This window comes from Erpetoichthys calabaricus, chromosome 5, assembly GCF_900747795.2.
Source record: "Erpetoichthys calabaricus chromosome 5, fErpCal1.3, whole genome shotgun sequence".
Lineage (NCBI taxonomy): Eukaryota > Metazoa > Chordata > Cladistia > Polypteriformes > Polypteridae > Erpetoichthys > Erpetoichthys calabaricus.
In genome coordinates, this window is record NC_041398.2 from 14,579,356 (window position 1) to 14,605,674 (window position 26,319).

Consider the following 26,319-nt stretch of genomic DNA (forward strand, 5'->3'; position numbering starts at 1 on the left):
TCTGTCTGTTATATAGCATATTTCATATCCATCTCTGTATTATGTAGTGCCTTTCATATCTATTGTATCTTTCTGTTCATCTGTTATATAGTGCCTTTCATATCTTTGTTTATCTGTTATATAGTGCCTTTCATATCTATTGTATCTATCTGTAATACAGTGCTTTTCATCTCTGTCTGTCTGTCTATCTATCTATTATATAGCACATTTCATATCCATCTCTCTATTATATAGTGCCTGTCATGTCAATCTGTCTTTCTCTCTCATCCTTCCATCCCGGTGGAGCATGTGTCACGGCTTGCACTTGCACGACTGTTTGTGGAATAGGCTCACTAATTTTTATCAAGTATGGAACGGCAAATAGAATGCAGGATTATACAGAAGCATTTTGTCGCCCAATTTACTTCATCACACTGCCAACTCCACCACCAGGGGAAACAGTTCCAGATTTTCGAGTGGCCAAGTCCATCAACCCAATTGAGCCTGAAGGGGGGTGTCATGAAGAGAGGGAGGTTGAGTGCTTACACTGATGACAGTGCATTGTCACTCCCACCGCATGACAAACCACTGGGATTGGGACCCGAGTGCGGCGGGTGACATCTCGGCACCACCCTGGAACAGTGAGCGTTTTTTTTATGGTGGCTGGAATTGCAATCTGCCACCCAGCCCCACATTTTCCCTGTGCGTTGGAGGACCTGCTATGCAGTGCTGGATTCACTTTAACATCATACCCCGGACAAAGCAGTTGTAGGTTGAGGGCCTTTTGCACGAAGGCCGATGGAGTACCAGAGTCACTTCTGGTGTTTACGGGATTCAAACTGGCAACCTTCTGATTGCCAGTTCAGACCCCTAGCCTCAGAGCCACCACTGTGTTCTTATGCAGTAAGTTTGCTTGGGTGGTCTGCTACAAAAGGCGTCATATTCAATATTGTTGAGCACATTGAGATGTTGATACCAGTTGAACTGCTGGACTCTCACCTCCCACTCATCTTTTAATCTCTGACCCAAATGGCTTCAGGATACAGCAAGTGAATTTTCAGAAGGGGTTGTACTGTATATACTTAAGCATTTTTATTCAGTATCCTTTGTTTAATAATTGTGCTTTAGTTTGTGAGTCACTGAGACGTGAGCACTACTGTGCTGTATAACTACAATGCATTATAATAATAATAATAATAATACAAATTGAGTATTATATAATTATTACTTTTATTTATTATTATCATTATTAATAATATATTACTACTAATAAAATAACATTATAATATAATACTAAGTGATTATTATTATTATTACATTAATTATCATTACTAATAATAATCATCATCATCCATCCATCCATTTTCCAACCCGCTGAATAAGAACTACAGGGTCACGGGGGTCTGCTGGAGCCAATCCCAGCCAACACAAGGCAGGAACCAATCCCAGGCAGGGTGCCAACCCACCGCAGGACACACACACAAACACACCCACACACCAAGCACACACTGGGGCCAATTTAGAATCGCCAATCCACCTAACCGGCATGTCTTTAGACTGTGGGAGGAAACCCACGCAGACACGGGGAGAACATGCAAACTCCACGCAGGGAGGACCTGGGAAGCGAACCACAGGTCACCTAACTGTGAGGCAGCAGCGCTACCCACTGCACCACCGTGCCGCCAATCATCATATTATTTTAATTTATTTATTATTATTATTATTACATTATCATTATTAATAATAATCATTATTATTATTTTTATTTATTATTATTATTATTTTTATTTATTATTGTTATTATTTTTAAGAATAAATAATAATAATACAATACTGATTCCTCGCACCATCACCCTCTGCTTCCCGTGTCAGAGCCATTTTAAAGGAGACACCAGGTGTAAAGGTGAGATATGAAAGCGTACAACCTGAACGACTCAAATCAGGGTCACACAGCCAGTTTCGTATCAGGTGGCTTTGGCTTTGGTTGATGCCATTTTGTTTTTTTAAACCATTTTTGATGCTTGGGAGCGGAGTGGTGGTCCGCTTAGGTGCCAAAGTCTGACCAAGTAGTCTTTTCTCTCTCTCTCTCTAATGCTTATTGTAAAGTCCTTTGAATTTAGTGTGTCAAGCTGGCTACCTTATGCAAGATCAGTCAAAAAACTGGGACAACTGATATGTTCCCAGGGTCTGCTTGGTTGTTAATTACGTGATTCACTTTAGAATCCCAGTCCTCCTTTTCACATATTCTTCCAAGCGTATAAACACTGGTCAGTTTATCTAAACTTACATATATGCCTTCTATTAAACAAGGACACTCTTTTAACAAGGGTATTTTTATTTTCCCAGAATTCCTGTCTGTCTATTTTGCATACACCCCAGAATTGTATCTAGTCTCTAATTTGACACTCTTTGGAAAACGACCTCATGAATATTAATGAGCTAATGAGGTCATTTCTACCTGCCTGCCATTTCAGTTCCAGAACATTTTGATTACAGAATGTCAATTTATGAGCTCAGAGACGTTGTTAGAGAGAAATGTATTTGTCCCCAGGGGACAGTTTGGCTTTTTGTTTTTTATATAGTCTCGATCACACAGTTTAACATTCTACAATGAAAACACACAATTTAAATATTACAAGTCCTATTTGGCCTACTGCAAAGGCACAAGTTGCCAACAGCATTCCAATCAGGATTCGGATGTTAGCCTGCAGGGGGAGCTCTCGAAAAAATGTAGAAAAGTTTCAAGATTTAGGATCAGCGGTCTGCGGTGGGCTGCTGCCCTACCCGGGGTTTGTTTCCTGCCTTGCACCCTGTGCTGGCTGGGATTGGCTCCACCAGACCCCCGTGACCCTGTGTTAGGATATACTGGGTTGGATACTGGATGGATGGATGGATGAGGAAATACATGCAGAGTGCAGTGTGGATGGAACAACTGGAAGAAGGGATCAGGATGGTCGATGGGTAATGGTAAGGATTTTAAGACAAGGGTGAGACCACCAATGATGTGTGCAGCTGAGACTTGGACAGTAAAGGGGCCGCAGCAGGGAGAATTTAGACGTGGCACAAAGGAGAAGGTGGAGATGGATGTGTGGAGTTATAGAACAGAATAAGAAATGAGACAATCGGAGGGACAACCAACGTGGGAGAGACATCTTAGAAAGTACAGGAAGACATGGGCAAAAGCGAGATGGACATGAGGAAGAGGCAGGTGGAGAAAGTAAAAGAAGATCTGAAGGAAAAGGGCTGGACTGTGGAGGAGGTGGAGGTCTGAGCTGTTTGGAGAAGGTTGATCAGGCACATTGACCCCACTGAGAAGTGGGAACAGATGAAGAGCAAGAATATTATTAATCATTATTATTATTATTTGACAGGCTGTCTGCAGTGAAACACTGGAAAACCGTAACTGAGAAATGAAAGTTGAAACGTCGATGAAAAGTGTTTGAATGTTTCACCTTCATCTCAGAAAAGCGGGTTTAGAGGTGCTTGCGTGTGCTCGTTTTTCCTTTAACTCGAAGAAATCGGACCTCTGGTGTCATCCTGCTCCTATTTGTCGTTCATTGCTTCGTGTGACCCTGTGTTAGGATATAGCAGGATGGATAATGACTGACTGACGGACTGTTTCGTGTTGTCCCGCGGTACATTGTGGATTATCCGTCACTCCATTGACTAATCCACGGGTGTCGAACTCCAGTCCTGGAGGGCCACAGTAGCTGCAGGTTTTCATTCTAACCATCTTCTTAATTAGTGACCAGTTTTTGCTGCTAATTAACTTCTGTTGCCTTCATTTTAATTCACTTGACACTTGACTCAGGCTCATTTGCTGTTTCTTTTTCCTTAATTAGCAGCCAAATAAATAATAGTGACACATAAAACAAGCCTCCTCGTGACCATCACACGATATCTGAAAATAAAGAAAAGGTGAAGGTCCCGGTAAGGTTGATCTCTCAGGTCACCAAAACATTTTGACGATGTTTTTAGAAAAAGCAGAAAATCAACAAATCTCTGCTGTGACCGAATGAGAGCAGCAACAAGCCATGGAATTAAATAACGGCTTTAATTGACAACACGAATCGGCTTCTCATTTAGAAAGTGATTGGAGTGAAATTGGTTGGAGTTTGAAGCCCCAGTTTAGCTGGTCATCTGTTGGCTCGTTTCACATCTCATTTCTGTTTGGCTGTCATTTAACGAAGAAAAGAATCAATTCAGGGGGCTGAATCTTTAAAAACATCATTTTTGCAGATGATGTTGTCCTGTTTGCTTCATCAGGCCATGATCTTCAGCTCTCTGTGGATCGGTTCGCAGCCGAGTGTGAAGCGGCTGGGATGAGAATCAGCACCTCCAAATCCGAGACCATGGTCCTCAGCCGGAAAAGGGTGGAGTGCCCTCTCAGGGTTGGGAGCGAGATCCTGCCCCAAGTGGAGGAGTTCAAGTATCTCGGGGTCTTGTTCACGAGTGAGGGAAGAATGGAGCGTGAGATCGACAGGCGGATCGGTGCGGCATCCGCAGTAATGCGGGCGTTGCATCAGTCTGTCGTGGTGAAAAAGGAGCTGAGCCGCAAGGCGAAACTCTCAATTTACCAGTCGATCTATGTTCCTACCCTCACCTATGGTCATGAGCTATGGGTAGTGACTGAAAGAACGAGATCGCGAATACAAGCGGCTGAAGTGAGATTCCTCCGCAGGGTGTCTGGGCTTTCCCTTAAAGATAGGGTGAGAAGCTCAGTCATCCGGGAGGGGCTCAGAGTAAAGCCGCTGCTCCTCCGCATCGAGAGGAGTCAGATGAGGTGGCTCGGGCATCTGATCAGGATGCCTCCTGGACGCCTCCCTGGTGAGGTGTTCCGGGCACGTCTAACCGGGAGGAGGCCCCGGGGAAGACCCAGGACACGCTGGAGGGACTATGTCTCTCGACTGGCCTGGGAACGCCTTGGGATTCTCCCGGAAGAGCTAGAAGAAGTGGCCGGGGAGAGGGAAGTCTGGGCATCTCTGTTCAAGCTGCTGCCCCCGCGACCCGACCTCGGATAAGCGGGAGACAATGGATGGATGGATGGATGGATGGATGGATGGATGGATGAATCGTTAAAAACAGGGTTATTAAAACGAACGGGAAAGGAGTTTATTAGCAGTGAAAACTGGTCACTAATTCTGAGAAGGGTTAGAATGAAAACCTGCAGCCAGTGCGGCCCCCCAGGCCTGGAGTTTGACACCCCTGGACTAACCCCCTTCAGTAATCCTAGCAATGTAAATGTAAACGAGGCCGCCTACGCCTGCGCGTATTGTGTCGCGTGTCGATGACGTCACTGCACGTCTAGTTTCCTCACTCTCTCCAGGCGCACTGCTTCGACACCCGTGTTGCTGGGAGTTCTGTGCGCGTTAGAAGGAAAATCTCAATCGTGGAAGGTGAGAGAAAGTCGAATACGAAGGTCGTCTACGGGAGGGAATCTCTAGCGGTGAGCACGATAATATCTAAATGCGGAGCCGGAGAGGAGTGAGCGACAGCAGTTTATTGACGGAAGTGCGTAGACGTCACCACAGATGTCTATGGTAGCAGCTAAGGATCAGTGGCATTCACGGTTAAGATTACATCAGCGTTAGTTAACATTAGAAGGAGTAAGTCTGGTTAGGATTTAGGGGTACATTGTGTTAGGTGCACTATAAACGGTCACTTAAGGTTAGAGTGTAATATACAAGGTTAAGATTAGGGGGTAACTTAAGGACACGAATTAGTATTGTTAAAGTTAGGGGGTTGTGTGGTTAGCGTGACCGGTCCAGAAGTGCTGCCGTAGACCTGCCGTTATGTATGGCTGTGCGGCTTGACAGTTAGATGCTTCTCGTCGGGGGAGACTGGGTACTTCGTTTTGTCCGCATTTACGGTGTTTTGTTATCTGAGCAACTCGCTCCCTCGACCCTGTTTTTTTTTTTGAGTTGACCACGAGTCACGGTTGCCGCTCAGTAACAGCTGGTGTGACGACTTTCGGATTGAAAGTCGCGCTGTTTTGAACGTCTCCGTATCCCGTGAAATTCATTACGCCTTAAGTCGAGCCTGTTTCAGATCTCTGTGTGCTCGCGCATCTTTACCTTTTAATTTCACGCATGCTCCGTACTGTTCGGCCGGTAGGTATCGCGTACGCGCAGTGGCTGAGCTGCTTTTCACATGCTGTGGCTCTCTGCATCCCAGAACTCTTAGTAGGTGAGGCTGACACCCTTAAATTGCGATGGAGACTAGCTGCAGACCTCCACTACGGTCACGAGTAGAGAGGGGCTTGTCAGATTCAAATAATGGCGACTGTCGAGTAAGTCAACTCTAACTACCTGGAGCTCCAGGGTGGAGGCTTCGAGCTGCAGAGACGCCAGATTGGCACGATCGCTTTGCTCACGACAGGGCTGCCAACTTTGACAGGTACTTTACTGTCCAATCACTTTGTAAATCCCTCCCAATTCTACAATATCAATTACTTAATTTCAGGCCTGCTCACAAAGAAACCTTAGCATACGCAAGAGAGAAAAACAGTCCAGCCATCGGTACCCTACATGGATCCTCCCGATTATAAACCTCTCCAGCCAGACCTTAATAACAGTAATAATGGTAATATGAGTGGAGAGGCCACGAACAGAGCAGAGGTCTTAATCGGGCACTTTTATGAGTTCGGACATTTGACGTGTTTCCACACTGGAACAGATAAAGTTGGTTTTCATTCAAATGAGAGCCGAGTGGTGCAGCAAATAGAATAAATAAATAAATAAAAAAAGGAAAAACCAAAAGGCATCATTTTGCCGGAGAGTGTAGCTATACTAACAGTTGCAGCTTTTAAATGAATAAATGACTTGAACAAGACGTAATATCACGTTTGAGATTAATGAGGCCGACTGGATAATGTGGACATTCTGGTATCTCTGCAGTCCGCATTCATGAAGTTGCCGTACTCGACAGTCGGCATTATTTGACTCTGATAACCCTTCCACAACCCCACTCTTGCCCTTAGTAGAAAACTCTGAGGGTCTGCAGCGAGATTCTATTGATGTCCGCTCCACCTACTAGGAGCTCCAGGGTTGAGGCTCAGAGATACATCACTACTACAGATTTAGCAGTAAAGTGCAGGCTGACTCCACCACCACAGATGTGAGTGACAATGGGGTAGAACAGGGGTCCCCAAACTTGTTTAAGCCGAACCCCCTCCAAATCTGGTCAGCCCCCCCACTAACGCAATGCAAAGCAGAGCTGATCTTGAATCCTTGGTTACTGCTAACAGTAGCCGCACTACATGATGTGGGATAAGAGGCAGACGTGAGAATCGAAGTAAGCGTTTACCTAGAGCAGACCTGTGGACACGCATGTGATGACACTTGTGCTCGTCCAGGCTTTGGAGCAAACTCTCTAAATTAGTGAGGTCAGCTGCCTCGATTCATTCTTTTATAAAACAACAATTTAAATCTCTTTTCTTTTTTTCAGGAAGGTGTTTAACTAACTCTGGCATTCTGACCCATCTCTCGGTCCAGGTGCTCAGCATGATTTCTGTTTGTATCACAGATCTCAGTGTTTTCTTGTAGCATTTCATATGTTTGTATTTTTAGCCTGGTCTACTTTATCTTGCTCTGTTTCAAAGCTTTGTGTTGTCTTTATCTTTATTTAGTGTTTTGTGTGTGTTAACCACACAGCCATGCTTGGAGGTAAACCTTGGCATAATCAGCATTAACATTTGCAGTGCACCAATGTTGGAATGTGTTTTGTAATGCGTGTAGAGCAGGGGTGGGCAAAGTCAGTCCTGGAGGGCCGCAGTGGCTACAGGTTTTTGTTCCAACCCAGTTGCTTAATTAAAAAACAATCCTTGTCAATCGTTCAACTTCATAGCTTGTTAGTGCTTTAACTCTGCCATGTCAAGTAATTCTCATATCCTACACTTATTTTTCCTTTCTAAGGAAATCATCCAAATGATTTGAAGTCTAAAACTGATGAGTAATTCTCATTGTTTCACTTTTTTCTCTTCACTTTCCTTCCAAGTATTTAATTAAACCAAATAGTGCATGATAAATACACACAAATGGAAACAAGCTAAATGGAGAAATGCCGGTCTCTTTTGTCATTTGCATCTTATTGCTGATAAGGAGACAATTAAAAAACAAGAATACAGCTGTTTAAGACTAAAATAAGCAATAAGGGTTTGAAATCTTAATGAGCGAGACAAATAAAATGAAGCGGAAGTGTTACTTTAGCAATAAGTGCTTTTTATTAAGCAATTGGGTTTGGAATAAAAACCTGCAGCCACTGTGGCCCTCCAGGAATGACTTTGCCCACCCCTGGTGTAGAGAAAAGCCAAGCAAAATGACACCTTTTATTGGCTAACTTAAAAGATTACAATATGCAAGCTTTCGAGGTAACTCAGGCCCCTTCTTCAGGCAAAGATGTAAGGCAAGATATCTTGAAAGCTTGCATATTGTAATCTTTTAAGTTAGCCAATAAAAGGTGTCATTTTGCTTGGCTTTTCTCTCCATTCATAATGCCTAACACGGTACAACACCCTAGTAATGTGTGTAGTAATACATTGCATTTTCCATTTCAACAAAAGGCAGACCACAAATGCTAGCACTGTTTTTACAAATCTCATAGCAGTCTTTTCCTGTGTATGTGGTAATAGAATTTTCTGCATGTTTCCGTCCAACAGATGGCACACTACAAGCATTACCACTGCCATTATAAATCCATTACCAATTTTTTTTAATACATGCAATTACATGCAGTCCATTTTACATCCATATTACTAACCGAGAATGCTAAACCGGATGATGGACGCAGGCACATCCGGCCATGGGCCGTAGCTGCAAAAAGACGTACTGCGCCGGCGCAACAAAGAGTCCGCGAGAGTCGGCTGAGGAGCCGAGAAAGGCGCCGGCAAAGCACGAAACACATTGCACACGAAAATAAACACACCAAAAAAAAAGAACAGACGAGCGCACAACAGCAAGGCACGACCACACCCCCCCCCCCCACCCTACAGGCACGGGACGGGACGGGACACACACCAAGAGGGGGATTCAACAAGCCCATAGAAGACAAAAAAAGAACACAAAAACAACCCCACAGACCCTACAAGCAAGGGACGGGACACACACAGAGGGGGATTCAAACAAGACACAGGAACACAAAAAGAAAGAAAACGCTCGTGCAACAACGATCCCCCCCCCACACTTCCATAAGAAGTGACACCCAAAGCCACATATTCGAAAGTGAACGTCGACACCTTCACACTAGGCAGCATAGGTGTCGGCATAGGTGTCAGCATAGGTGGATGTCCTTTCAATAAAGCACTATTAACCGTTCAACTGCAGAAAAGGATACATATTAACAGTGACTGCGATCCTCCTTATTACTTATCCATATTTCGCATGCTGAGAAAGAAACCAGTCATGAATACACGCTCACGGGTACAAAACGATTCGGAAAGGATAACGGGAACAAACACACGTACACGAAAGAAACAAGAAAATAGACGGCGGAAAATAAAACGCGCTTCTGAAACACCGGGAGAGAAAATGTCTCGGATCGAAAAAAGGAAAGCACAAGTGACACCGTTACAGAGACGTGCCGAAATGGACAGACACAATGAACGTAGACGCATTCAGCGCGCGTGTCAAAGTGCTGCATCGAAAGAAGTACGATTACAAACCGAAAGAGCTCGCGTATCAGACATACAAAAAAGGAAGCGAACAGACAGAATAAATGAACGGAGACGTGAACAACGCGCAAATGAACTGACAGAAAAAAAAAAAAGCAACAAGCTCAAATGACCGACATACAAAAACGGACAAGGCTCGATACAAACAATGCACGGCGTAGACTGAAACGGACTTTGCGCAAAGCCGAGGCGAATAAAAAAAAAGACAAAAATAGCGCGTCACAAATAATGGACATGCAACAAAAAGGCAAGCAACCGCAAAAAGCAAAACATGCCCATCGCGGACATCAATGCCACGCACCTGTTAAACGCTTACGCCAAATGGCTGAAAACGCCTTCAATAAGGAATCCACTATTGAGGAAAATTCATTGGGATTAATGAATGTCATTTGCAATCATTGTCATTCACTTAACTTCACAGAAGAAACAACTGGCAATACAAATAATGAATTTACACGTTGTTGTCAAAAAGGTCAGATTAGACTGACTCCTTTACATTCATATCCTGAATATCTAAAGAAACTTCTAACTAACGATGTGCCTGAAAGTACAAACTTTATGAACTGCATTAGATCCTACAATAGTTCATTTGCTTTTGCATCTAACGGAGTAAATATCAGGCCACCAAAAGGCAATGGCCCATACTGCTTTCGCATATGTGGACAAATATTGCATCGCATTGGAACAGTGCACCCTGAAACAAATCAACAACGCAAATATGCACAAATATACATCCTAGATCCGGATGAGGCGATCTATCAACGCATGAACCTTCCTGAAAACAAACAATGCACAGAGCTTATAATGAGAAACGTCACTCTTGTCATAAACAATCACCCATTACCTAAGTCTATAAAAATGCTACATGAAGTTGAAAAGGAGGCAAATACAAAAGCAAATGCAGAAGGTATAGCGGCAACTACAATTGCTTTGGTCTTGATAAAGGACAAAGAACAAGATCCAAGACGATACAATCTGCCCGTCGTTAATGAAGTGGCAATTGTCTTTCAAAGTAAAGATGGTGAGCCTCCATTTCACAGAGATATTGTTCTACATTTACGTCCTGATGAAAACAACACACTTACATTCCAACGCATAGACATTTGCTTTCCGCTTCTTGATACTTTAAAATATTAATGTTAATCACATTAATAACCAGGTCATTTCATTACTTCCTGGAGAGACACAGATCTTTCTAAGCTCAGACAAAGTTGACTCTGATGACAACAATGAACATATAAATTTCCCCTTAGAATATTTGAACACTATTAACCCTGCCGGATTACCACAACACGACCTTGCCCTTAAAAACGGAACAATAATCATGCTATTAAGAAACCTTAACACAAAACAGGGTTTATGCAATGGCACACGGTTAGTCGTCAACACCATGACACGCAATGTTATTCAAGCAACAGTTCTTACAGGATCACATGCTAACAATACTGTTCTCATTCCTAGAATTGACCTTACAAGTTCGGACCTAGAATTACCTTTTACATTGAAACGCCGACAGTTCCCCATTAAACCTGCCTTTGCCATGACCATCAACAAATCACAAGGACAGACCATGGACAAGGTTGGCATCTACCTCTCTGAACCCGTTTTTGGACATGGACAACTTTATGTTGCCTTCTCACGTGTTCGCCGTTCATCTGACGTTAAAGTTAAAATTATAAATGATCCATGCCAAGGAAAACTCATTCAAGGACAAGACACCATCTTTACTACTAATGTTGTATACAAAGAAATATTCCAATAAAACATTAATATATGACAAACACTCTATTTGTTATTTCTATGCGCATCATCCAAAGCTGCACACTATTCTATATCTAATTCATACATCTCACTCTTTGTCATGTCCCAACGCCAGGGGTTGGCGAGCGAAGCGAGCAGGGGGCGGAGCCCCCTAGTTGCAACAGATTGTACACCACAAACATTAGCACTACTTTTACAAATCCTGTGCCAAATGTTGTTATGCATCAAGTAATAAAATGAATTGCATGTTTTCATTCCAACAGATGGTGGATCACCAGCACTGGCACTGTTTTTATGAATCTCTTACCAATCAGTTGTAGCGTATGTTGTGAGAAAATGCGTTATCTATTTCAGTCCAACAGATGGCACATGACAAGCGTTAGCACTGCTTTAACAAATCCCCTTTCAATTTTTTTGTAAAATGCACTGCAGTTTTCATTCCAACAGAAGGCACTTAGCAAACATTAGCACCACTTTTACTATTCTAACACCACATGGCGTATAACAAAGACAGAGAAGCTGAAGGGACACACAGACACTAGTCCTTTTTAAGAGGGGTTATCAGTGTCCAGTGTTATATATGCCCCCTTGTTTACTTTGAGTTTCTGTGAAGCACTTTGACGATGGGAAAGGCATGATATAAAAAAAATGTTATTATTGTTATTGCTAATGTCATCCAATGTTGTGTGATATCGCTAGGCTGGGGATCCACAACCTTTTCTCTTGACAGGCCCTCCTTCCAGGCAGTGAATGTTTTGAAATACCACCATTAGTTTAGGCTTTAAATTGTTAAATACCGAACACTTGGTAGGCACACGCAGCCAAAGGTGACGCTTCTTCAATTTCCATCCTTGATATTCCATTTTGGGATTTTACAAGTGATTAATGATATTCATTTACTGTTAGTGTGAATTATCTAATAGATAGATAGATATGAAAGGCACTATCTATCTATCTATCTATCTATCTATCTATCTATCTATCTATCTATCTATCTATCTATCTATCTATCTATCATATAGTGCCTTTCTTGTTTGTCTATCTGTCTACAATATGCATAGCCTCTCACAATAAAAAATGTCTGCCTTTATTTTGAAATTAAATTAAAGTGTTTTCGGGACATATTTAGGGTTTAAACTATAAAAATAGGCATTTTTTTTAACCACATCCATAATTCGTGTTTTTTTCACAATTCACGGGTTCTCTAGGAACATAACCCCTGTGAATTTTGAAGGTGTATTGTGTGTGTGTGTATATATATATATATATATATATATATATATATATATATATAGTGGCACCCGGCTGGGTTTGTCGCCCGACCGGGATGCCCAGGAAGAGCGGAGGAGGGCTTGTGCCTCCTCCAGACCGTGAGGGGGTGTCCTCCTTGGTTGCTTCGGGGGCCACGGGTGCAGAGCATGGAAGCTCAACCCTGTAGGGGTCCGTGGTCACCGCCAGGGGGTGCCCCGATGCCTTGGGAGCCCTGGACCTCAGCACTTTCGTCACACCCGGAAGTGCTGGGGAGAAGAGGATTGTGGACACCCGGAGGACTTCCGGATGTACCGTCGGAGCTTCCGCCACACAGGGGTGTGGCTACGAGGCCCAGGATGCAGCTGGAGCCCTTCCGGGGTGTATAAAAGGGGCCGCCTCTCTCCAGTCAGGGGCGAGAGTCGGGTGGAAGAGGACAAAGCTTGGTGGAGAGGAGTGGAGGCGGACCAGAGACTAATAAGGCATTGTGTTGTGGACAGGACTGAAAGTGGTGATTGGTGCCGAGGCACTGGGTCTGTGCACTTGTATTGTATATAATAGTTGTTAATAAACGTGTGTGGTGAAGAAACATCATGTCTACCTGTCTGTGTCCGGGCTGTTCCCCACAAATATGTATGTATGTATGTATGTATGTGTGTATATACATTATTAGAAGGTCAGCTCAAGTTGGACAGTTGGGAGACAATGTCAGAGAGGCGAGATGGCGTTGGTTTGGACAAGAGCAGAGGAGAGATGAGGGGTAGAATGAGTGAAAGGTGCTAAGGATAGAGGAGCCAGGGACGAGGAGAAGAGGAAGGCCTAAGAGAAGGTTTATGGATGAGGTGAGGGAGGACATGCAGATGATGAGTGTGATGGAGCAAGATGATGAAGACAGGAAGATATGGAAGAAGATGATCCACTGTGGCAACCCATAATAGGAGCAGCCGAAAGAAGAAGAAGATATGTTTGTGTGTGTGTGTGTGTGTGTGTGTGTGTGTGTTTATATATATATATGTATGTATGTGTATATATATATATATGTATGTATGTGTATATATATATATGTATGTATGTGTATATATATATATGTATGTATGTGTATATATATATATATATGTATGTATGTGTATATATATATATGTATGTGTATGTGTATATATATATATGTATGTGTATAGGGGTGGCGCAGTGGGTAGCGCTGCTGCCTCGCAGTTGGGAGACCTGGGGACCTGGGTTCGCTTCCCGGATCCTCCCTGCTCGAGTTTGCATGTTCTCCCCGTGTCTGCGTGGGTTTCCTCCCACAGTCCAAAGACATGCAGGTTAGGTGGATTGGTGATTCTAAATTGGCCCTAGTGTGTGCTTGGTGTGTGTGTGTGTCCTGCGGTGGGTTGGCACCCTGCCCGGGATTGGTTCCTGCCTTGAGCCCTGTGTTGGCTGGGATTGGCTCCTGCAGACCCCCGTGACCCTGTGTTCAGATTCAGCAGGTTGGATAATGGATGGATGGATGGATATATGTGTATATAAAAGACAGATTACACTTTACTACACACACATCTATTCGACTCAAACCTGACCGCCTGACACCTGCAGTTTATTCATCATTATGGGACAGTTAAGAATTAAAAAACGCTGCTAATGCTAGAAAGAATTAACATTACAAAAACAGCCATAGCAGAACCATTTTTCATGGAGAATATTCATATTTTTATATTGACTATTTCGGAAACCGTACCAATTTAATACCAGCTTTTGATATCCATCCCACTCAGTTCTTTGCAGCTGCCCCACATGTCAACTACAAGAACCAAATATCTGTTTACTGTCTAGCATAACCGTGACATCCCCATTGTTACCAGATAGTTAACGTCATTCACATCACACGGGCATGCACAGAATGGTTTGTATGTGTGTGGTCATTAGTTTGGTACATCTCATGTTTCTTGACCTATCCAGAGTTGCTTTTCATCTAAATATTTTCTGTAGATAAAAGTAATATAATTGAGGGGAAGGATAAGCAATAAGTTACTTGATGACAAATGGCCAGATATGCCATTTCTGTCTGTGGAAAAACTAAGTCGTCCGCCCAATCCCACCCACCCACCCGGATCTAATTTCTAATATCATCCCAATCAAATCGGAATTTCCTATATTTATCTAGCAGTCTCTGACATGGACTAGGAGCAAGCGTTTCCCATGCCTCCATGCATCTGAGGAATGTCTTCTCAGCAGAAATTCCTCCACAACATCTCAGTGGAATTTCTGTCCTGGCCAATTTCAGAAGCCTCCATTTCTTTCTTTTTTGGCCATTCCTCGGTAGATGTAATGGTTTTGAGACATGGCTGGAAGGTGGTCCCCCATTTTCCTAAATCATCCTCTGGTACAGCGAAAAATTCTTAGTAGATTCTATAATGGTGAGCCACCCAGGCCCCGATGCAGCAATGTTTCCCCACTACTACAACATTTCCACCACAATATTTTGCAGTTTGTTCCTGGTTCTGTGGCCAAATGACCCTAATAACTTTGCCTTGTCTTTCTGGAGCACATTGTTCTAAAACTCCTGGGGCCTCACGTGTAACGCCTGCTGTAGAATTCACATTAAAACGTGGCATATGGACAAAAAAACAAAATGTCAGTATGCACAAATAAATTCCGATGCACAACTGTGTGTAAAGCAAAGTTTAACACACTTCCCCTTTATAAATCCAAAACAATGTGAATTTTAACACACATGTACGTGCCTAGAGCCCCGCCCCGACAATGCATATTTGAATATGCAAATCAGTATAAATAGCTCCTTACATTTAGTGTTTGGTTAAAAGACAAAAGAAGAAATTCAGCGATTGCGAAGTGGAGGTCTTGCTTAGTGAAGTGGAGGCAAAGAGAAACGTACTTTCCGGTGGCTTAGGCAGCGGTATGAGCAACAAAAGTAAAATGACGGACTGGCACAGCGTGGCGGTTGGCACGCAAAAGTTCAAGTTCAGAAAGCTGCACAGTCCCCGAAATAACAAAAGAACTGGTCAGATGTCAGAGTTGACGTGAAAAGGTGGTTGTCTGAGGGTCTCACAGAAGGGTGTTAGGGACACAGTGAGGAAGAACAATTGTCTACATCGATAATAAAGTCCAAATGTTGACTTTAATCTCGACATTTCCACGTTAATCTTGTTCTTTATTTTGTCATTAAAGTAGAACGTCATAAACTTCATCTTGAGATCAACATTTCATTTTTTAGAGTTTCTCAAATCTCAAAACCTGTGCTGTCAGTATGAAGCGAGTCACAGTGAGAAAATGCCCGAGGCTTTGTCCTGATCAGCCGGACTTTGTCTTCCTATCAAGTTGGTTTCCTGCTCCAAATGTGCTTCCAGGTTGTTAGCCTAACATGGAGGGCTCACAGCATTCCCAATCCCTCATAAACACTTAGTCAGTCTGTGTCGGGTTTATACTGAAATTTAAGTTTGAAATGTGTTTCTTATTGGTGATGACCTTGTTTATCACTTTTATTTTTACAGGAGCCACCTTCTCAATTCACATGGTCGTACCGTTGAGGTCTCTAATCCCCTCCAGGCACCAGCTGTTCAAATGAAAGAAAAATAATTGGATAACAGAAGAGCAAACACTAGGAAGGAAAGAAGAGTTTAACACAGAACATGGCCTCAGACAAAGACGAGAGAGTAGACGAGAGACTGGCACACATCAAACAAGAGGACTGTGAGTGGGGGGCCCCAGAGGCTTTGTGTGTGAAGCTGGAGGATTACGAAGAGAGCGTTTCTGCCTTCAAAGAGGAGATTGTTGACATTAAAGTCGAGTCTGAAGATTTCCTCATTGGTCTCGGAGAGCAGAAGCAGGAATCAGGGAGTATTTTCAGGCCCGCTCATTCCTCTGAAGAGTCCCATTCCAGTTTCCAGCCTTGGTTCAATAATACGGGACAGCTGCCTACCCAGCAGAATTCTCTGAATCTGAAATTGGAGTTGGAAGAGCATGTCACTGACGGAAATGGAGGAGAAGCTGAAGAAGAGCAGTCATCTAGGAGTGTTGGGATACGTAAGTAACGTGATTAAATGTTAGGGGAGGTGAAACGGAGAACTCATACAAGTTTGAGATACACTTGTGGTGAAACATTTCCATTCACTCCTACAGTGGCCCTGTATGCCTGGGTGGGGTTGTCAATTGTTCTCTTCCTGTGATGAAATGATTGAACAACATTCTTCTTTATTACCTAAAATATAGAAGTTTGGCACATAAATGTTAACTTGTTGTGGGTTTTCTGAGCCCCTCATCTGGTCAAAACTATACATTCAGGGTCAGCAATATCCTTTGGTAACGAATGAAGTGGTGCTGAAGGTTCCCAAATGGGTCTGAACTCGGTGCCTCTTAACTGCCCGTCAGTGATCAGGATGATCTCCTCACTCGTCTGATGAGTTCTAGAAGTTCAGTGCAGATGTGACCGAGGGGACTGACGCAAGTCACAAATGTCTCTCGTAGCCACTGCTAAACAACTTCACCCTCCAAGATCATCCGTTCTCAAATCGTCAGTTTGTTTGGAGCTGTAGTCACCATGCCAAGGTCTGGAAGAGAAAAGCCACCCTAAGTGGAGAGAACCTTGGTGACAATGGTCAGATACCATCCAAGAACCACCAAGAGATAGGACTGCTCCAAACTGTAAGCTTCTAGAACATCTGTGTCAGCGTCCACAGTCGAGCAAGCTTTGCATGGCCATAGCTTGTCCAAGAAAGAAGCCCCTGCTCCAAAATGGACACCTTCAAGCTCAATTTAAATTTGTGGATGATCACAGGGAGAAAGAAGAAGCCTTCTGGTGGAAAGTTTTGTGGTGAGATGAGACAAAAAAATGGAGTTGTTTTGGGCAGAATAACGTGAGGTGTGTTTGGTTAAGAAAGGGGGAGACGTTTAACCCAACGGTTAGCTCAATTGTGGTAACAGCACACACTCTGGAGCTTCAAAGCTGCTGTGTTACACAAAGTGGATGAATAATGGAAGAGGACTCTTCAAGCATCACCTCAAACCCTCAGCTAGAAGGTTGAACCCCTCATGTATTTGGGTGTTCCAACAGGACAACGACCCTAAACACACATCAGAGCTGGTGTTGAAATGGCTAAATGGGGCTAACGGGAAGCCTTTGGAACGGCCTGACCTCAACTCTATTGAAGGGATGTGGACTGCTCTGGTCATATTCTTATGATGAAGAATTCTCAAATATCCAAGCTAGAATTCTGCCTGATGCTTGTCAATGGCTATCGGAAGATTTAGCATGCTAAGAAACATTTCCTCAAATATTTGGGATATTTTTCACCCTGCACGTATCATTTTGACCCAATGATGGTTTCAGAAAACCCACAAATCTAACACTTGTGTGGTAAATTTTTCCTTTTTTTTTTTTTTTTTTTGTTTTGTAATAAAGATTGATGATGATGGACGATCATACTGCCACCATTTCAGAAATGGCGCATCACTCAGCACCACCTCGACATGCATGTCCATTCTAGAGCATGGGAAAGGCGCTATATAAATAAAATGTATTATTATTAGGAGTTGGTGGAAACGTTTCACTGCGACTGCTTGGCATTTTCAGTAGGAGAGAAGTGAGAGCTGGAAGCTCGTTTGTTTGGAAAGCAGCTGCTCGTGTGCATGATGACTAACAATGGCCGACCTAACAAAGAGTTTGGTCGATTATATAACAAAAAATAAATAAATAAAAATAAAACAAAGGGTCCAGAACTCGACTTTGCCTTCCATAAAGCTAGGCGTTTAGCCGTGACGTGTTGCAGACCCAATAGTGTAACCCAGTTAACGAAATAAATGAATCGTATCTTCTGTGTCTATAAAGGTGCCTGAAACCTCAAACACAACTGAGCCAAGTCCTGGGTTCAAATCAATATTTTTTTTATTAATAAATGCCTTTCTTTTTACAAGCTTTTATTGGTGATCAATAACCATACCATTTTATCCATCTGTCCTTCCCTATTTATCTTTAATTATCTCCTGCTTTACTCCACCAGCAGGTGTCACCTTCTTCCTCTGGATGCCGACCTGCAAAGTAAGGCACAGCGTGGCCTCTTATATATTTGACCCGGGAGTGCCTCTGGTGCCATCAAATTACAACCAGGAAGCACTCCCAGGACGGACGGAAGCTCCCTAAAACAGTGAAATCCTTTTTCGGCAGCCTCCCCGAGGAACTCCACTGGGCTGCATTTCTCAAATACACTCTGTGGACAAACGTATTGGGGACGCCTGAGGATTACACCAACTGCGACTTTAATGACATTGCCTTTAAATCCATAGACTTTAATATGGAGTTGGAAATTTGCAGCTATCAAAGCTTCCACTCTTCTTGGAAGGCTTTTCCACAAGATCTTGGAGTGTTTCTGTGGGAAAGTGTTTCCATTCATTCATTCATTCATTCATTCATTCTGTAGAGCATTTATGAGGTCAGGCACTGATGTTGATTGATAAGGCCTGCCTCGCAATCTCCGTTCCTGGTCATCCCAAAGGTGTTCAATGGGCTCTGTGCCAGCCGGTCAAATTCTTCCACATCAAACTCATCCCACTGGAACAGAAAAGGGCCTTCCCCAAACTGTCTCCACAAAGTTGGCAGCATAGCATCGTCCAAAATGTCCTGGTATGCTGAAGGATTAAGATTGCCCTTCAATAGAAGTAAGGGGCCGGGCCGAAACCCTGATAAGCAGCCCCCCCTACCCTCATCCCTCCCCCACTAAACTTCACAGTCAGGCAGTCACCCGCCAAACCCAGACTCGCCCATCTGAGTGCCAAGCGGAGAAGCGTCCCTTCCGTAGAAGATGTTTCCACCACTCTACAGTCCAGTGGCCATAAGCTTTACACCATCTGACGCTTGGCATTGGGCTTGGTGATGTGAGGCTTGCATGCAGCTGTTTGGCCCTGTCAACCCGAATTCCATGAACCTCCCAAAGTACATTTAATGTCAGTGCAAGTTTGGTGACTATTTATGCAGTCATTGACCCAAAAGCTCTGTGACTTTACCTGGTCTTCCACTTTTGTGGCTGAGTTGTGGTTGTTCCTAAATGCTTCCACTTTCCAATAATACCACTTTGGGCTGACCGTGAAATATCCAGCAGAGATGAGATTTCATGAACCGTCTTACTGCAGTCAGCGCCACGCTTGATGTCACCGAGTTCTTCGGAACTCATGTCTGTAAATGGGGACTGCATGGCTAGCTGCTTCATTTTATACACCTGTGGCAATGAAACACCTGAATCAGTAATTAAGAGGGGGGTCCCAATACTTTGTCCATATAGTGTACGTGTCCCATTTAGCCCTGCGTGTGTCCTGACTGGAGGCAGCCCAAGAGAACCCCACCACCTAACGTATATTGGTTTGGGACTAGATGTCCTTTATAGGTCATGTCCCCCAATCCATTGTTTCCTCACCCCAACTGGGAAAAGAAGCATGCAAGAGCTGGGAAGCTCACCCAAGCCGCCTGTCCTTCTGTGATGGCCTGTGTGCCGATTAAGGACCTACCAGTGATCCCACTCGAGATGCCAGTCCATCGACTACACCCTAGACGCTTGTTAGAAACATTTATATTTCCTGAAGGAGAGACACAGATGTGTGTGTGTGTGTGTGTGTTGTGGCCACCATGGGACACCCAAGATCCCCAAACTCGACACAAACAGACACCATGGACAAGTCCAGACAACAGAGTGTAACTGCAGAGCACAGCACCTATGAGGTCACTCGGGTGACACCCCAACATCACAAAACTCCCTCAACGTCAGTCACGTAACACCCATCACATTAGACTGTGGTTAACATTAGGGCCCCGTTACACTCCGGTTAAGATTAGGGTTGTGGGAGGGTCATCTGACCATTGTCCATTGAGTCTAGATGTGAAAGGCACTATATCTTAGATAGATAGATAGATAAACACAAAAGGCTTCATATGATAGATAGAAAGATGGATATGAAAGGCACTATATAACAGACAGACAGAAAAATGTGAAAGGCACTATTATAGATAGATGTAAAGGGCACTATATAATAGATTTTAATTTTTAGTATTGTAAGCAGGATTAGATAGATTGATAGATAGACAGATAGATAAGTGAAAGGCACTATATCACAGATAGATAGATACTTGAAAGGCACTATATAAGAGATAGATAGATAGATAGATAGATAGATAGATAGATAGATAGAAAGATAGGTATGTGGAAGGCATTATATAATAGATAGATAGGTAAAAGGCACTATATAATGATAGATACATGAAAGGCACTATCTATCTAAAGAGGCACTATATAATAGATAAATAGATAGATAGATACATGAAAGGCAATATATAATATAGATAGATGGATAAGTGAAAGGCACTATATCATAGATAAGATACATGAAAGGCAATATATAATATAGATAGATAGATGGATAAGTGAAAGGCACTATATCATAAGATACATGAAAGGCAATATATAATATAGATAGATGGATAAGTGAAAGGCACTATATCATAGATACATAGAAATTAAAGGCATTATATAATAGATAGATACTTTAAAGGCAATATATGATTAATAGATAGGTACATGAAGGCACTATATGATAGATAGATAGATGAAAGGCACTATATCATAGATAGAAATGAAAGGCACTATGATTAATAGATAAGTGAAAGGCACTATATAATAGATTGATAACTGAAAGGCACTATATCCTAGATACATAGAAATTAAAGGCATATAATAGATAGATACATGAAAGGCTATATAATAGATGGATAACTGAAAGGCACTATATCCTAGATACATAGAAATTAAAGGCATATAATAGATAGATACATGAAAGGCACTATATGATTAATAGATACATTAAAGGCACTATATAATATAGATAGATGGATAGATTGATAGATGGATAAGTGAAAGCCACTATATGATTAATAGATAAGTGAAAGGCACTATATAATAGATAGATGGATAAGTGAAAGGCACTATATCATAGATAAATAGAAATTAAAGGCATTTTATAATAGATAGATACTTGAAAGGCACTATATGATTAATAGATCGATTAGATAGGTACATGAAGGCACTATATAATAGATAGATAGATAGATGGATACATAGGTGAAAGGCACTATATCATAGATAGAAATGAAAGGCACTGTATGATTAATAGAGAAGTGAAAGGCACTATATAATAGATACATGATAGGAACTCTATAACTGGAATTGTTAGTGTAATTGATGGCACACATAGAGATCATTGCCCCAAGTGTGAATCACAAGCTGTGTCGCAGTATGGTGGTCACTGATGCAAGCTGTAAACGCAGTACCCAGCATATACCCCTGAAGATAAGCGGTGCTGGATGGGTATTCGGCAGGCAAGTAACACTCAGCTCTTTGTTCGGATCTCAGGAGTATCTGTGTTACACTTGACAAGCCTGGAAAGGTTCAGGAAGGCAGGCAGAAACTTCCAGGGCATTGGATAAATGAGGAAGTGGGGGGGGGGGGGGGGGGGTGATGGAGAGAGAGAGAGAGAGAGAGACACCACTCAAGGCACTGGGAGATGACTGGCAGCACTGGAAGAGCGAATGCAACATTAAAAATGGTGCAGGAATAGTCGTAGCATGTTTCAGTAGCTGTGACTTTACAAGGTATAACAACAGTGGGTTAAAAGGATTCTTCTGAAAGTATTGCTGTGGGTCATTCATTGTTAAATAGTAATTATTATTGATATTTGTTTTCGATCCTATTTTTGTAAAAATTGATCTATTTGTATGGAATAATAATAATAATTCATTACATTTCTATAGCACTTTTCTCAGTACTCAAAGCGCTATCCACACAGGGAGGAACCAGAAAGCGAACCCACAGTCTCCTCCAGTCTCCTTACTGCAAAGCAGCAGCAGCACTACCACGCAGAGGAATGTTGCGCAATTTCAAAAAAATCTATACAATTTAAAATAATAATAATAATAATCATTTGGTGTGTGTATGTGTGTGTGTCTCAGCTTTTCTCTCCCAGTGCTTGTTAAACTATTACTGTTCTTGTTGTCAAATGGCAAACATTACATGAAACTTAGAAAAATATCCTACCTTACTGTGTTTTCCCCCCTCTTCCTATTCATACTACTTTGATGATGATGATGATGATTATTACTATTATCATCTTTTGTACTGAAAACTAGAAAGCCTCATAATGATTTCCAGTTTAAACCTCGGGTTGCCATATAGCTGTGACGTCACTCAGTCTCAGAGGTGAACTCCTTCCCCTCACAGGGAGTGGGGTGTAGGAAACTTCCTGATTTCTTCTCGTGTCCCACTCTGAGGTCATCCAAATTCTTACGCTAGTTGGACTTTTAGAGGAATTCTCTGAAACTCCATCAATGCTGGCACTGGTAACATTTTTAACATGAGGCTCTAATGGCAGATTTGAATCTAAAGCAACATCCATGTTTGCTGACCTCGGAGGAAAGAGAGATGGGGCAGCCTTGATTTTTCAGAATATTTCCTTGTGTATTTGGTCATTTTACCCAATATAAACTACATTTTTGCATTATACTTTTAGGGTGTGCCCCTGATTAGGTATCCACTGTTCCTAGGTTCCATTACTGGACAGTGGTATCAACACTCCCAAGACTTTTAGGGACACGCGTCATCAGTGCTCACATATCTTTATATTGATATATATTTGTTTGTGTTATTTCAGATTTACCTGAGAGTGGCAGCCTTTCCATATCTTCGTTTGTTCAGATGTCCCCTCAATGCAGAGTGCAACACAATGAGAAAATCAAGAAATCAATAAGCAGATCCGATAATTTGACAGGAGCCTCTGTCCAGTGCTATTCTGACTGTGCTGGAAACCAAACGCAGACAGAAGCCGTCAACACTGATCAACAAGAAGTTTATGAACAGGTCCAAATTCACACGGAAGAAACATTGCATTGTTTGAAATGTGACAAACGGTTCTCAAACAGAAGGAATCTTAATATCCACATGAGCGTTCACACTGGAGAGAAACCCCACTGCTGCTCAGAATGTGGTAAACGATTCTCTCAAACGTGTACCCTTCGGGTCCACAAAAGAATCCACACCGGCGAAAAGCCTTATGTTTGTTCTCAATGTGGCAAAACGTTTTCTACCAGTAGCAGTTTTTGGAGTCACACAAAACTTCACACTACAGAAAACCCCTATTGCTGCTCTGAATGTGGTAAAAGCTTTTCCAGTGACAGCAATCTTTACAAACATGTACAACTTCACACTGGAGAAAAACCTTATTGTTGTACTGAATGTGGCAGACAGTTCTCGCAAGCGAGTCATCTCCAGAGTCACATCAGAATTCACACTGGAGAGAAGCCTCACTGTTGTCTGGAATGTGGCAAACGATTCTCGCATGTCAGTACTCTTTATAAACATAGACAAATTCACACTGGAGAGAAACCTCATTGCTGTTCTGAATGTGGGAAAAGATTTTTCCAAAGAGGCCACCTACGAGAACACATCAGAGTTCATACTGGAGAGAAACCTTATCGGTGTTCTGATTGTGGTAAACAGTTCTCAAGCAGCACTAGGCTTTGTAGTCATAAAGTAATTCATACTGGTGAAAAGCCTCATCACTGTTCTGAATGTGGCAAGCATTTCTCAAAAATCAATAATCTTAATGTTCACATGAGAGTTCACACTGGAGAGAAACCCCATTGTTGCTTAGAATGTGGCAAACGATTCTCATACCTAGGAAGTCTCCATCAACATAGAGGAATTCATACTGGAGAGAAGCCTTTTTGTTGTTCTGAATGTGGGAAAAGATTCTCACGAAGATGCTACCTTCAGCAGCACATCAAAGTTCATACTGGAGAGAAACCTTATTGTTGTTCTGAATGTGGTAAGCAATTCAAAACCAGCACTGGTCTCCGTAGCCATATAAAAAGTCATACTGATGAAAAAACACATCACTGTTCTGAATGTGGCAAGCATTTCTCAGACATGAACAGTCTTGATATTCACATGAGAGTCCACACTAATTCCCATTGCCTGTTCTAAGTGTGGCAAACAATTTTCCTACTGTCTGTACAAACATGGAAAGAGTGAAGGAAAGCCTTGCTGCTGTTCTGGATGAGGTAGAGGATTCAGATTTTAATGAGTTCACAACTCTTTAAAAGTTCATAGCGGGGAAAAGACTTATGGTACTGAATGTGGCAAATGCTTTTTAGAAATAAAGCAACGTCAGATTCACATCTGAAAACGCAGAGTAACCTGAAAGATTTAATTCTGAAGAGAAACCTTGTTGTTGTCATCAATGTGTTAAACAGACAACAGTGATCACTGTAACCATAAAACCATTCCTACTGGTGGTAAACCTCATTGCTGTGGTGGATGTAGCAATGCATTCCTAGACAACAGTGACATTCATAGCCATAAAATAATTTATACTGGTGATAAACCGCAAAAGTCTTCTTAATATGGCCAGCAATTCTCTTGTATCAGCCATTTTCAGAAACACATAAGAGCTGGAATGGAAGGAGCAAGTACCTAAAATGTAGAGACATGCCACACATGGGACAAAACAATGGATATTTTGGGATCTACGGGACTATTGGAAAGGAACTTCCAGGCCCATCTTGGTTATCCTCTCAATCTCCATTACCCCATACAAATTACAGAAGGAAACTTGGCTAAGAACAATGCTGGTGCTACATGGAGCGTCAACAGGAATGACATTCTCAAAAAACAGGGCTGTAGTGTTGAAGCTAACAAGTGAAGTTCATGCCTGCGTGATTGTATGCGCTCCAACCCTCTCTGGAGAAACTGACCTCCACAAGAAGCCATACTGTTGTTGTGAACATGGCAAACGATTCTCATAAATTTGCAGTTTATCAGAGTTCCAGAAGAATACACAATCTGATACAGTACAAAAGAGAATATCAGACTCGAAACACTTTGAGGTATGTCGTCCAAACAGGAACTGGTCTTGGCATCAGCGCTATGACATAAAATACTAAATAGTGGAAAACAATATCTAGCAGTAGTACTGTAATATGATGACAACACCTTCCAAAGGAATAAAGCTGAAAAGCTTCAGTGCAGTAAATTAAAGATACAGACGTACAATAAGATCAAGTTCACAGAGTAGTGGCAACTAACAAGAAGTACTGATAGCAACTTGTAGGAACGCTTTGGTGGGGTTACAGCTGTATGTGTTTGTTTAGGACCTGAACATATACAGGAAAGAATGAACCAGTTCTGGGCTGTTAATCTGCTGACTAAAGGGGTGGTCTTGGTCTAGGTGAGTCGAGTCTGCAGTGGTCTCACTTACTGTGTTCCTAATCCTGGAGTGGAAGAAATCAACAAATCAATTTAAGAAAGAAATGTTTCCTCTACTAGGATGAGTTTGATAAAAAAAAACCTCTTGGAGTGCAGGAATCAGGCAGCGTCTCTTGGCCTGGACCCCTGCAGATTTTATTTTTTTCTCCAGCTTTCTGGAGTTTTTTTTTTTTTTTTCTGTCCACCCTGGCCATCGGACCTTACTCCTTTTCTATGTTAACTAATGTTGCCTTATTTTAATCTCTTTTTTTGTCTTTTATTTTTCTTTTCTTCATTATGTAAAGCACTTTGAGCTACTTTTTGTATGAAAATGTGCTATAGAAATAAATGCTGTTGTTGTTGTTGTTGTCTCCA

General features: G+C 42.3%; 1 protein-coding gene across 1 annotated transcript; it reads left to right on the forward strand.

Moving 5' to 3' along the window:
* Positions 1-5,296: 5,296 nt before the first annotated feature.
* Positions 5,297-26,064, forward strand: LOC127527740 (gastrula zinc finger protein XlCGF26.1-like). Its single transcript, XM_051927459.1, has 3 exons — positions 5,297-5,375; positions 16,162-16,693; positions 23,354-26,064. Exons 2-3 carry the CDS (start codon positions 16,300-16,302, stop codon positions 24,682-24,684), a joined length of 1,725 nt encoding a protein of 574 aa, XP_051783419.1. The 5' UTR covers positions 5,297-5,375; positions 16,162-16,299; the 3' UTR covers positions 24,685-26,064.
* Positions 26,065-26,319: the final 255 nt, after the last annotated feature.